We start from the raw sequence: 12,002 nt of genomic DNA, 5'->3' as shown, positions 1-12,002 counted from the left end.
CCAGAGATCCAGACTCTGCTGACCCTCCCCCACTACTCTGCTCCTCACCCCAAATCGAACTGTCCTGGCCTGGTTTTCCCCCACCTCACTCTCCCGGAGGCCAGACAAGCAAATCAGACAGGCGAGAGGCCTGAGAACAGCTGCTGTGGGGGGAGCAGGGTTGGGGGCCCTGGGTGAGGCCAGGAGGCAGAGGGGTGAGCGACAAAGGAGCCCTTTGTTGTGCTAACTTTTTCCAAGACGTAAAAGGAGTAACAATAGACAATCCAGACTAGTGGGGGGGGGGGTGTTGTCAAGGACAAGGGGATGTGGGGGGGACCGTGGCCTAGAATCCCAGTCAGCGTTCCAACAAACAGGGGACCCAATAAGCAGGGGCTGGAGGCACTGACCTACCCCCCTCCCATCCGCTCCTATCCAGTCTTTGCCCTGGGTCCACCTCCCCCAAGTCTCAAAGCTCTCCAATGGACCAGAAGGCAGGGGGAGAAAGGACAGAGGGAGCTCTGGGTTCAGAGTGGGCTCGAGAGAGGGGAGGTGCACGGACGCACAGGGGGTGCCCGGGTGAAGGACAGACAGCTCTGAGGCCAGGGACTGACTGGAGGGCCAAAGGCTTGTAGAAATTTGGAGCTAAGGCAAAGTCCAGAGGCTGTTTATGAAACTGGAAGAATGTGCTTTTTTAAACTGTGCTTTTTGGCAGGATGGGGGGTGGGGGCAAGCTGACCCAAGGTGGGGGTACAGTTTGGTTTCAGTGAGGCCTCCTTTCGGCCCACCCCATAGCAGCGGGCTGCCTCTGGGGCCGAACTCTGCTCTGCACCCTCTACCCCCAGCACAGCCCCACCTGTCACCCAGGTAACAGCTTGGAGGCTTCCCACTGTGCCCTTTGAACCCAGAGCCCCAGCCCAGTCCCCACCTCCCAGGAGTGTAGCCAGCAGCCTCAGAGGAACAGGGGACACTCTAGGACCCTCCCACCCTCTGCAAGAGTTAGCCTGAACTCTGCACACCTGGGGGAGTAAGGACTGCCACGACCTGGCCCCTCCCCAGAGGCCCCAGCACAAGATTTCTCCTCTTCCTGCAGAAAGACTGCACGGGAGAAGCACCACACCTTCTCGGGCTCAAAGTTCCAGCGCCTGGCGGAGGGCTGGCACCGGCCCAGGAAGCCAGGAGTCCCCTCCCTCCCGTGCTGCCCCACCCCCGGCGGGCAGGAGGCGCAGAGCGCTCCGGAGTCCCCAGCGCCCCAGAGCCGCTCGCAGGCGCACAAGGGGCCGGTTTCCTGGAGGAGATCAGCAGGAAATCAGCCGGGCCCCCGGCCAGCGGCTCCCCTCCCAATCCAGCTGGCGCCCGGTCCTCTGCAGCTCCCCTCGCAGCCCCCGGGGAGGGCAGAGGAGGGGGCGCCGGGCGCTGGGTCCCGCCCTGCCTCCACCCCGGAGAAGGGTGGGGGTGGCTCTGGGTGCAGTGCCGCGGCCGGGGCGGAAGAAGGCCCCTACCCAGCGGCCGCCGATAACCATCTCTCCCCCTCCCCCCACTAAGGGCATCCACGTGCTTCACATTCTTGGACGTCTGGGAGCGGGCGGAGGCAAGAGCGGCGAGATTGGTGGGGGACAGATGGAAAGCCACTTCCTCTGTACCCCTTATCCTCTGGCGCCCCAAATCGGGGGCTCTGGCGAGGAAGGCAAGGTCCCCAGGGTCCTGCAGGATCGGAAGGTCTCTTCCCACAGCCCACTTGCTGTCTCTTCCCAACCCTGGTGGAGGTGGCAGGAGGGAATGGAGAATTTGGTGGAGAGGACCCCCGAGGGCTCCTGTCATCAAAGGCCACACTGGTGGGTTGGGTAATGACCCCATGTGCTCTAGACTCGCTCGGGTCACCACCCCCAGCCTCCAGGTCCTTCCTGTGCCCCACAACCACCCCTAAAGCCCCCCTCCCAGCCTACACAGCCTTGGGGGCTGAGCCCACTGCCACACACCCACACTCCGACCACGGAGACAGGGCAGCCCAGGCCTCTGGCTCCACGCTGCCCCGTGTCCTCCACCTCCCTGTCGCCTGCTGGACTCCAGGCTCCCTGGGACCTTGTCTGGCCAGTTTGGGGCCAGGAAGAGCTGAGCTGCCCCCAAGGGCTGGAGCCCAAGGTCTCAGATCCTCGCTCCTCCCCAGACCTCTGGCAAAGGCGGCCGAGACTGTGGAGGGAGGGACCACGGCAGCCATACCCTCAGTGACCCCACTCTGGAGAGGGGACACCGTCCTCCAGTTCTGCGAGGTCAGGAAGAAGGGTCCTGGTATATGTCACATTTCTCGCATGTCCCCTTCTCCCTAAAGTCCACCCATGAACACCCCTCCCTCCCTCCCTCCCACCGTCTGCAGCCTACCAGGCAATCTGCCCCAGAGGCAAAGGTCAGGGGGCAGGACGATAGAAGCTGGGGGTGAGGTGGCTCTGAGAGGGGCAGAGATGGGCGTCGCCCCACTTCAGGTCACTCTTCCCACGGCGAAGGTGTTGGGGGCTGCCCTTCAACCTCCCGCAGCCCGCCAGGCCCCCAGAGACCCACTCCACCCCTCTTCCCCGGGCAGGCTGGAGGGAGGCAGCCAGTCCAGGAGTGGGGGGAGAAGCCCCAGGGAAGAGCTGAGCCCAGAGAGGACTAAACCGGAGCCAAGTAACAATAACCCCCTGAGCGCCGTTCTGGCCCTCAGGTACACTACCTCACTGCTGGGTATAAACACGCCCAGGTGTGCACCCCAGGCACTCACGGCTCCCGCCAAAGCACAGAGCCCCTCCCTTCCAGAGAAGCCTGAACCCAGACAGGGGACAGCCAACAGAGGAGGTGCCAGGACTCCGGGATTCTCGTGGGCGGCCCTAGTAGGGACAGCCCAGCGCCTGCCCCCATCCCCAGGTGAAAACAGGGAAACAAAAGGACACGCTGGGTTGGGAGGGGACACATTCCTCACTTCCAGAGCAGCTCCAGACCCACAAAAAATCAAGCTCAGCCTCCAGAGGACAAACCGCGTTAGGATTACGGGGAGGGGGAACCCTTCCCACCAGATTAACTTCCCCTCTCCATTCCTGGTGCAGCGAAGTATCCAGGACCAAGGCTACCCTCAGATGGACAGGTGGCCTGCCCCAAGGTCTAAGGGCCGGGTAGGGTGGCCGACGGGTATCTGATGGAGTTGCCCCTTCTTGCAGCACCCCACTGCCAACACCAAAGACACGGAGCGCTCCCCTGACTCCCACCCAGACGACACAAGGGCAAGAGCTGGGGGCAGCAGCTGCTGCCCAGGAGGGACTGTCCCCCAGGCTTTGGCAGGGGTGGGATCAGAGGAGGCGGCCCCTCCTCCGAGAAGCAGACAAGCCCACTCTACGACCTTCACCCCACCCTCCTGGATGGCAGAAAGGACCACTCAGCTGTGAAGCTATTGGATTCCAAGCAAGGAGATATAAACTGCGGACAAGGGACTTCACTTCCCCTTCAAGAAGTCGAAGGAGAGATGAACAAACGTTTCCTGAAAAGAGGAGCCCCCAAAGTTCCTCTGTCGGAACACAACAGAAATAAGCGCCCAGGATTACTTGGGGGGAGTCCAATTGTCCAACAAGGGCACCCGACTTTCAGCAAGAGAGTCAAGGGAAAGTTAAGGGTCAGAGACAAGATCACCTCACCACGTCCCCAGTCCGCACCCCCTAGTAGCAGCGGAAGCCCCACAGTCCGCCCCCACCCCCAGCTCCCACAATAGGAGGGGAAGGCCGATACCTACAGTGGTTTGAGCCATTCCAAAGCGGAGTCCGGAGCGGAGTAGAGTAGGGGCCGGGAGCAGGGAGCCCCTTCTCCGGAAGCAAACAGGCCCGGTTCTGGTTATAAAAATCCACCACCAGGAAGGGATTGGGGGTGGGGGTGAGCCCCCCCACGTCCACACTCTCGTACATCTTCCCCGCGAATACAAGAGGTCCGGGCGGGGAAGTCCTGCGCGCCGCCTCCCTCACTCAGTTGGCGGCGCCATCCAAGAGCTGCTGGGGGCGAGGGGCACGTCCCCCTCGCCCCGACTGGTGACCCGGGCCGGGGGCCACCTTCTGCCCGAAGTCCCGCGTCCAAATCGGCCGGCCGCCCTGCGAGTCCCAGGTGAAAGCAGGCAAGTTGTGTGTACTGGGGGAGGAGGGGAGTCCGCCGACTGCCCTCGGGAACGCCCGGCCGAGGCCCGGGAACTCCGCAGCTTCACCTCGAGGGGGCTCCCGTCGCGAGTCTCATGGTGTCCGAGGCTGCGTCCCGCGGCTCCCCGAGCGCGCCGGCCGGAGGCGGGATCGGCGCGGGGCGGGGGGTGACCGAGCACTTCCTCCTCCCCACCCCGGGGCTCCCGGGCTTCTCCCGGGCGAGGATTCGGGTGAGGTGGGGACCGCGCGGCTCCGCCTCCACCAGGCCCGGGGCGGGCGCCCGGCACTCGGTCTCCGGCGGTGCGCGCCGAGGTCCCCCCACCCCGGCCTGCGCGCCCCGTCCCCTGCGGTCCCACCCCCTTTCCTCCGCCCCGTCCCGTCCAGGCGCCGCCCCTGCCTTAACCCTTTCCCAGCGGGTCCGGTTGCAGCAGACGCCAAGCCGGGAACTGAGAGGGAGAGGCGGGGTGTGGAAGGAGATTGCGGGGAGCCCGGGCAGGGGGAGGAGAGAAGAGCGGACGGAAGGGGGAAAAGGCTCAAGAGCAGGAGTGCGCGGAGTACGGACGGAGGCTGTGTACCAGGAGAGGAGGGGGCTCCACCAGGACGGAAGAGGGACGGGCGTCTCCCCCATCCCAGTTCCGGCTCCCAGCCTCCCCCGTGGTTGGGTCAGTCCCCGGCCCGGTGAAGCTACGGCGAGGGAGGTGGTAGGCGGGAGGAGGGGGGTGGTCCCGGTGTCCTCCCCCAACACACCCCCCCACCCAGCCCGGGCCTCATTTGCCTAATGCAATGCGGCTGAACTCTCTCTGAACTCGCCTGGCGGCGCCTCACCTCCGGGTGACCCACCCACCGCTGCCCGTGACATCACCCGCTCGCCAGCGTGCCCGCGGGGCTCGCCCACCAGCCCCCTGCCCGGTTGGGCCGCTCCCCGGGAGACGCCCGGAGTGGCGGCCGGAGACGAAGGGCCAGGGTGCTTGTGGCCAAGTGTGAGCGCCTTGCAGGGTGTCCCGGGTGTGACATTGTGCGGCACCGTGTGAGAATGAGACACCCGACTTGTGTCATTGTCTGTGACATCATGTGTGACTCCGGCCACCCGCCCGACGGAACCTGAGGCGGCAGCTCCGGCGCTTTGGCAGAAATGCTTGTGCTGAGGGGGGCTCTCCCTCCACGCTCTGCGTGCTTCCGTCGAGCAAAGCCCCGCCCAGGGTGTCTCCCAGAGGCGGAACCACCCTGGGCCCCCCACCGCACCGCCCAGCCCTGGAGTGAGAAAAGGAGGGGCTGATGCCTTCCAGCTGACCACTTCCTCCCGGAAGCCCTCGGGAGGCCTGTTTCACTGGAAGAAAGGCCTAGGTTGGGTAGGTCCAGGGAAGTGGGGGGATGCCCTGGGAGAAGAGGACATCTTATTGCCTCCCTCTGGCCCTGCAGCCGAGTTCCTCATTTTAAAAAGGGATAGGAATTTACGTGCTTCCCAAGGATATTGTTCCAAAAGCCAGGTTTCTAAATTATGTGGTCAGGTAATCCTCACAGCCAATCCAAGAGATAAACACTATTATTCCTGTTTTACAAATAAAGAAACTAAGCTCTCAGCAAGGTCAGATGGGTTGTCCAAGATCACACTGCTAATATTGAGTATTTGAACTTTCTGCCATCAAAGCCCATATTCCCACCATGCCAAGCCAATGCAAGGAAAACTATTTTCTGATCACCTCCTAGGTGGATACCATGGGGAGCATGCCTTTTTAGACCTTATGGTGAAACAGCCATTTAGCAAATAATCACACATATATGTTTATTATTGCATATATATATATATAAAATTGCAAGCTAACTGGTATTATGACACAAGTAAGCACATAAAAAACAAATAAGCTTGAGGGAGAATTAATGTAGGCACCTAATTTAGGTTGGAGGGTCAAAGCAGAGACCTAAAGAAAAAGTAGAAGTTTAAAAATTAGTTAGGCAAAGAGCAAGAAGGAGTGGAGTTCCAGTAAGAGCCTATGCAAGGGTCCTGGGTTATAAAAGTCGGAGAGTTTACTCAAGGAACTATCAGAGGACTAGAGTAGATGGCATATACAACTCAAGAGGAAAAGGAGCACAAGACCAGGCTGTAGAGGTGGGCTGAGACCAGACCACGTGGGCTTGCTGAATTTTATCTCAAATGCAGGGAGAGACCACTGAAAGGTTCCAAGCAGAGGAGAGGCAAGATCTGATTTAGTCTTACAAATCAGCTTTAACCTTGTGAAGCTGTGTGGAGAATGGATGGTAGGAGGGCAAGAGAGACCAGTTAGAACAGTCCAGGAAGCACACAATGGTTAGCACAGCCCAGGAAACTCCCTGGTGGCTCAGAGGTTAAAGCGTCTGCCTCCAATGTGGGAGACCCAGCTTCAATCCCTGGGTCGGGAAGATCCCCTGGAGAAGGAAATGGTAACCCACTCCAGTATTCTTGCCTGGAGGATTCCATGGACGGAGAAGCCTGGTAGGCTACAGTCCACAGGGTCGCAAAGAGTTGGACACGACTGAGCGACTTCACCTTCACCTTCAGGAAACTGCCAGTGGTGATAAGTGAGTGAAAGTTGCCCAGTCGTGTCTGACTCTGTGGGACCCCATGGACTATACAGTTCAGGCCAGAATACTGGAGCGGGTCGCCTTTCCCTTCTCCAGGGTATCTTCCCAACCCAAGGATCAAACCCAAGTCGCCCGCCAGTGGTAATAAAGGAAACTAATCAGTGTGTGGCTTGTGCTACAGCAAAGTTCCAAGACTGCAAAGTAGCAAAGTCTACTGGGCTGGGGGACAGGTGGGTGTGGGGCTCCAAAATGAGGTCTCACCTAAGTGAGGTGTCTGGGCTGCAGAAGCAATGCTGGGACCTGGAGCACAGATGCAAGCCTTGGCTGGGGATGAGACTGCTGGGGAAGAGGGCAGATTGCTTCCAAGGCCCTTGGTATCTTTCCTCCCAGTGACAGATCCAAGGCACCAGTTATGTGCCAGGCCTTGCGTTCACAGCTTTGAGGTGCTCAAGGATCAGGGACTGTCCCTGCCACCAAAGACCTGGTGATGGGGAAGAGATCTCCCAGATGATTACAGCTCACGGTGGGTATCAGGTGGAGAGGAGTCCCTTCGTGGGAGAGAGATGAGTTTTATAGAAGAAAAAATAAGGACCTGCGGGCATTCAAAGGAGGTAGGGGGTGGGGTGGAGAGTGAGCGAGGAAGAGTGAACTTCTGTGAAGGTTTCTGGGAAGAGGCGGTATTCAAGATGTTCCTTGAAGGATGGATAGGATTTCCGGAGCTGGAGAAGGGGAGAAGTCGGGGTGAGATGCCTGTTCTGGGCAATAGCAAGGTCACGGGGCAGGTCAGAGTAGAACACAGTGTCCTGGGGCAATGGGAGAAGAGGGAAAAAGGAAGGTTCCGGCAGGTTCTGGCTGGCCGCTAGGGGTAGCAGGGGAGGTGGGAGGGCCTAGTGGCAGGTCTGGGGCCTCTGTCCTCCTCTGCCACATCCCCCGTAACTCCTCCAGCACTGTGTGCTTAGCAGGCCCTCAGCAGGTGTGGGCTGAAATGAACTGGCCCCCAATTACCCTCCAAGCACGGCTCCCTCTGGTCCCCGACCCCATCTAGAGGGGATAACAAACAGGAAATAATGAGGCTCAGGGGCCAGACAGACATCAGGTCCCAGTACAGGGTACCATCCCCCAAGACAATACCAGCTCTACCCCCTGACCCTGTCATCACTCATCTTATAGGGTACTTGAAGCTCGCCCAGGCCCTCACCAGCAAGCAGGTCAGCATGGCCTCCTAGCAGCCTGCCCAGCAAGGAACGGATTAGGAGTCTTGATTTAAAGAGGAAACAGACCCAAGAGAGGTTGAGTGACCTGCCCCCCACCGCACAGGAAGAGCTGTCCTTTAAGACTTTTGCCAAAGGGGCCTTGGTCCGTGGGCTGAGGTTCTCTGCAACTCAGAAGTAAGAATGGGGAGGGGAGGACCTCTATTTCTGATCTAGCCAGGGCTGAGGGCCTCTGGTCTACCCTGGGAGGTCCGGCTCCATGGGCTATGCCCCACCTTTGAAAAGGGAGAGGAGGAAGAAGGCGTTGTGGGCACCACCCCAAAGTGATTTGGAGAAGGGAAACATTTCCTCTTTCCACAGACACTACCCCTCAAAGGGTGGTCAGGCCTGCACTGGCACATCCCCATGGGCACAGGGCTTTGGCATGGGCACACACTGTGTCTCAGGTCTGGGCCAGCCTAGAGGACAGGCTTCCTTCCCGGAGTCCCCTCCCCCAGCCCATGCTGGGATCCGGCCCTGAGGGGGTCTGTGCACTACCAGTGCCTTGAGATAAAAGGTGAGGGGGGCCCCATTTTAATTCAAAACCCCATCCAACAGTCTTTCAGCTGATTCTGCATTTTGGACCCCAGGAAGGGCACTGCTAGCAGTTCCCCCGCCCCCTGGGCTGTCTCTCCTATTGTCCAGGGAAAGAGTGGGCAGAGGAGGGAGTGGCAGAGGAGAGGAAGTCTCCCCAGGCTCCCCCAGACCCTAGAGCCACTCCCCCGTTTCTAGGCATACATAGCAAATGTGTGGATGGAAACGAAAAGTCTGAACCCGGTCTTTCGGGGCTCCCATCCCCAGCTCCCCTCCCCGTGGCTTCCAACTTCCCTGCCCCCACTCCACAAATGGAAACAAAATAAGAATAAGAATGTGGCTTTTACACTCCGTTCCTCCAGTGTCTGTCTGGAGGTGGGGGGAGGGTGCCCGCTGAGCTCTGCAAACTCCCGGGGCTGCAGTGGGCTGATTGGGGGCGGGGATGGGTGTGAACAGATTGTATCCGCAGCTTCCAGGACAGGATGGAGATCTGGCCCGGGCCTCTTATCGCTCTTTCCCTCCAGCCTTCAGGATCAAAAACAGAAGAGGGGGCGTGGCTAGGGGGAGGCCTTCCTTACGCCCCCTGCTGGGTAAAGGCGGGAGGTCCAGAAGCAGAAGCGGGGCTTCCTCCTACCTTCAGCCAGGGAAGAGGGGGTTTCACCATGGCCCAGATCCGCCGCCTAGACTCCTCATCCCCAGGGCTCCCCACCATACCCTCCCAGGCTGCCTATCTGGATGGCAGACAACAGCCCAGCTGTAGGGTCACTCAGCTCAGCCACATAACCACCAGCGCTGTTTCCCCATGTGTAAATGGAGATAATGTCCCTCTCCCGGATTGTCGGGATTAAGATTTGTAAAACAGAGATAAAGTCCCAGGCACACAGTAGGTGCTCCACAGATGTCAGCATCCCATTCTCTCCAGCTCCCACCCAGAAAAGGGTCACGATCCCTTTCCCCTGTCATAAAACCCAGGTACCACGGCCACGAGACAGCGATGAGCGCACGCACGGCGAGGAGCAGAGTGCATTACGTCGGCGATCTTGCCTAACCTCAGCCGTCTGAGGGAGCTTCTGCTTAGATCCCTGTTTTACAGACGAGGAAACACGCTCGGAGAGGTTGTCACACTTAGTAAATGGCAAAGCCAGAACTCAAGCTACACAGCCTACTCCACAGCTACCCCTCCCACCCCATGGAATTCCCAGGGCAAGCAATAAAAAAAGGCAGGTGCGTTTCCTCTCCAGCCTAGACTAGCGATAAGAAATAGAGACCCTTCCCCCTCCAAACACACAATCACAGACCCCTCCCCCTTACACATTCGGTGCCCTACGTCACCTCCCCCTCCAGCACACAAACACATTGACACCCCTCCCGGCTCTGGATCTGATTTTCCTCAAACACACTCTGACCCTCTCACCCAGTACTTTTAAGCCATTGACCCCCTCCCCAGCACAAACCCAACCTTGACCTCCCCACCCCTAAAACACACCCAACCCTCACCTCCCTCCCCAAGCACACACAACCCTGACCCTCCCCACAAGGCACACAGAATCCCAAGCCTCCACAGTAAATACCAGTCCTCAAGAGACCAAGCCCCCAGGGCTGGTTTGGAGGAGGAGATCTTGTACCATCCCTGGAACTTCCCACTCTGGCTTCCCGGGAGAGGGAGAGGACAGCAGGACAAACACCCACCCCTCGCCACTGACCTAGAGAACAGTTCTGTCCTTCCACAGGCCACTGAGTCTCTGAAGCGCACCCAGGGTCCGGCCTCCCCCCGCCCCAACTTGGTGAGAGGGATGGAAGTTGTGGAGGGGGCATTATCCAAACACCTTTGTTGGTGCCAAGTGGGAGGAGGGGGCCTCCTGTGCCAGGCTGTCTGCAGGAAGGGTGGCAGGGGACCAGAGCATATAATCGCTCCTGGTGGGGATGGGGGCCACAGCTGTCCACCATCCTGGGAAATGCCTGGCCCCCAGCACCAGCCCTCAGGTGGGGGGAGCGAGGCTGCCTCCAGGTCTGAACTTTGATCTGTCATGCTGCACTACCCAGAGCTGAAAGCCAGGGTTACCAGGTCCCACAGCCTTCCACGACAAAGAGGGAGATGCCTGGCTCTCTTGGGGTGGATGGACAGGTTTCTGACCTAAGGGGAAGGAAGGTCAGGGAGAAGCTCAGAAGCTGGGGGTCTGGGTAAGCAGAGGTGTTGTTGTTTACTAGGAAGAGGCAGGGAAACCCACTGGCTCACAGAGGGAGGAGGGCAGGAAGGGGCATTGCTTAACTAGAAATGTGGGCACCCCACCCTGGGGGAAGAAGGTTACCAGGGTGGGAGGTGGGGTACCCGGAAACCCTCCCCACCCACCTCGAAGAAAGAGGAAGAAGCTTGCAACATTCAAAAAGGAGAGCAAAACACTCGCTTGTCCGGCACAAGATAAGGGTCAGGCCAGCCCACCGTGAGCCAGGCCCCAGGGGGACAGTGTCCAAGGCCCTGTTCCCAATCACCTGGGGAAGAGCAAGTGGTCCACCAGCACCAGGCTGAGCGCCCTCGGTTTCTCCCTCCCTAAAAACCCCACCCTGGCGGGAAGCAGACACTCCAGTTCCTGGAACTGGGATGTGAACTCCAGTTCCCACACAGATCTCAGGCACCACAGACCCACCCGCCCCTTCTCCAGCATCCCCTAACTCAGAGACTGGCCCAGCATCTCCAAACTCAGAGACTGGCCTCTCCCATCACCAAACACAGACTAAAGACCAGGCCAGAATCGTTCTGACTCCCAGGTCACAATGTGCCTGCTGTGCCCCCTCCATGGGAGGAAACAGAAGGTGGAGGTTTGAGGAGGCAGCATCCGCCTGCCCCCTGCCCTGGGGCCCAGAGGGTAGGGACCTAAAGGAGCACAGACTTACAGCCCCTGCTCTCAGTGGCTGGTGGGGCTGGAGAGGGAGGAGGCCACCGTGCAAGCCAGAGGAGGCGAGCCAGGAAGCAGTGGTGGCGGTGGGCAGCCGGCCAGTGCGGGCAGTGAGGCGCCCAGCCAGGGCCTGCCCCAGGGACAAAGAGACTCCCTGGCTCCGGGGAGAGTGTGCTGCCCCCACGCTGGGAAGGGGGCACTGACCCAGCCCAGCCAGGCGCACAGGGCAGCAGTGCCAGGCAGCTTGCCAGTGGCGTGGGAGAGGCGGTGGGTGCCCGGGGCAGGGTGTTCAGTCCCTGCCCGCCAGGAGAGGTGGGACACGTTTCCCAGGTCAACAGCTGACCGGCCAGGCCAGCCTGCCGTCCATGGTCCCCTTCTACGGCTTCCACCCCCTCCCGCCCCAGGCCAGGCCCCGGCTCCCTCCTCCCCCAAACCCTGGCCTGGCGCCCAGCTGGGCCCTGGGGGCCAGAGTTACTGTAAGCGGCCTGGCAGGACCGAGGCCTGGACTCTGCCAGCTGGCCTCAGTGCCGCCACCTCCCACTACCTGGCTCGGCCAGCCAGGGAAGGGTACTGAGACCCCCACCCAGCCAACAGGCGACCCCCCGTGGCAGACGGCGGAGGCGGAGAGAAAACACAGGCCCTGC

General features: G+C 60.2%; 1 protein-coding gene across 7 annotated transcripts in view; it reads right to left on the bottom strand.

The window, feature by feature from the left end:
- RARA (retinoic acid receptor alpha) overlaps positions 1-12,002 on the bottom strand; it is a 43,379-nt gene that overhangs the window by 9,672 nt on the left and 21,705 nt on the right. Inside the window, exon 1 of one of the 7 annotated variants that reach the window (XM_061391726.1) lies at positions 4,947-5,800. The exons of 4 other annotated variants lie outside the window; for them this stretch is intronic. In XM_061391726.1, coding sequence (XP_061247710.1) covers positions 4,947-4,980 — 34 coding nt within the window. In that variant the 5' untranslated portion in view covers positions 4,981-5,800. Of the gene's footprint in view, positions 1-3,726; positions 4,441-4,946; positions 5,801-12,002 lie in introns of those variants that run through there. 2 more of the 7 variants (XM_061391725.1, XM_061391727.1) reach the window with 2 other exon arrangements.

This window comes from Bos javanicus, chromosome 19 (assembly GCF_032452875.1).
Source record: "Bos javanicus breed banteng chromosome 19, ARS-OSU_banteng_1.0, whole genome shotgun sequence".
In the NCBI taxonomy this organism is placed as follows: domain Eukaryota; kingdom Metazoa; phylum Chordata; class Mammalia; order Artiodactyla; family Bovidae; genus Bos; species Bos javanicus.
This window is presented reverse-complemented; position numbering and strand designations above follow the sequence as displayed.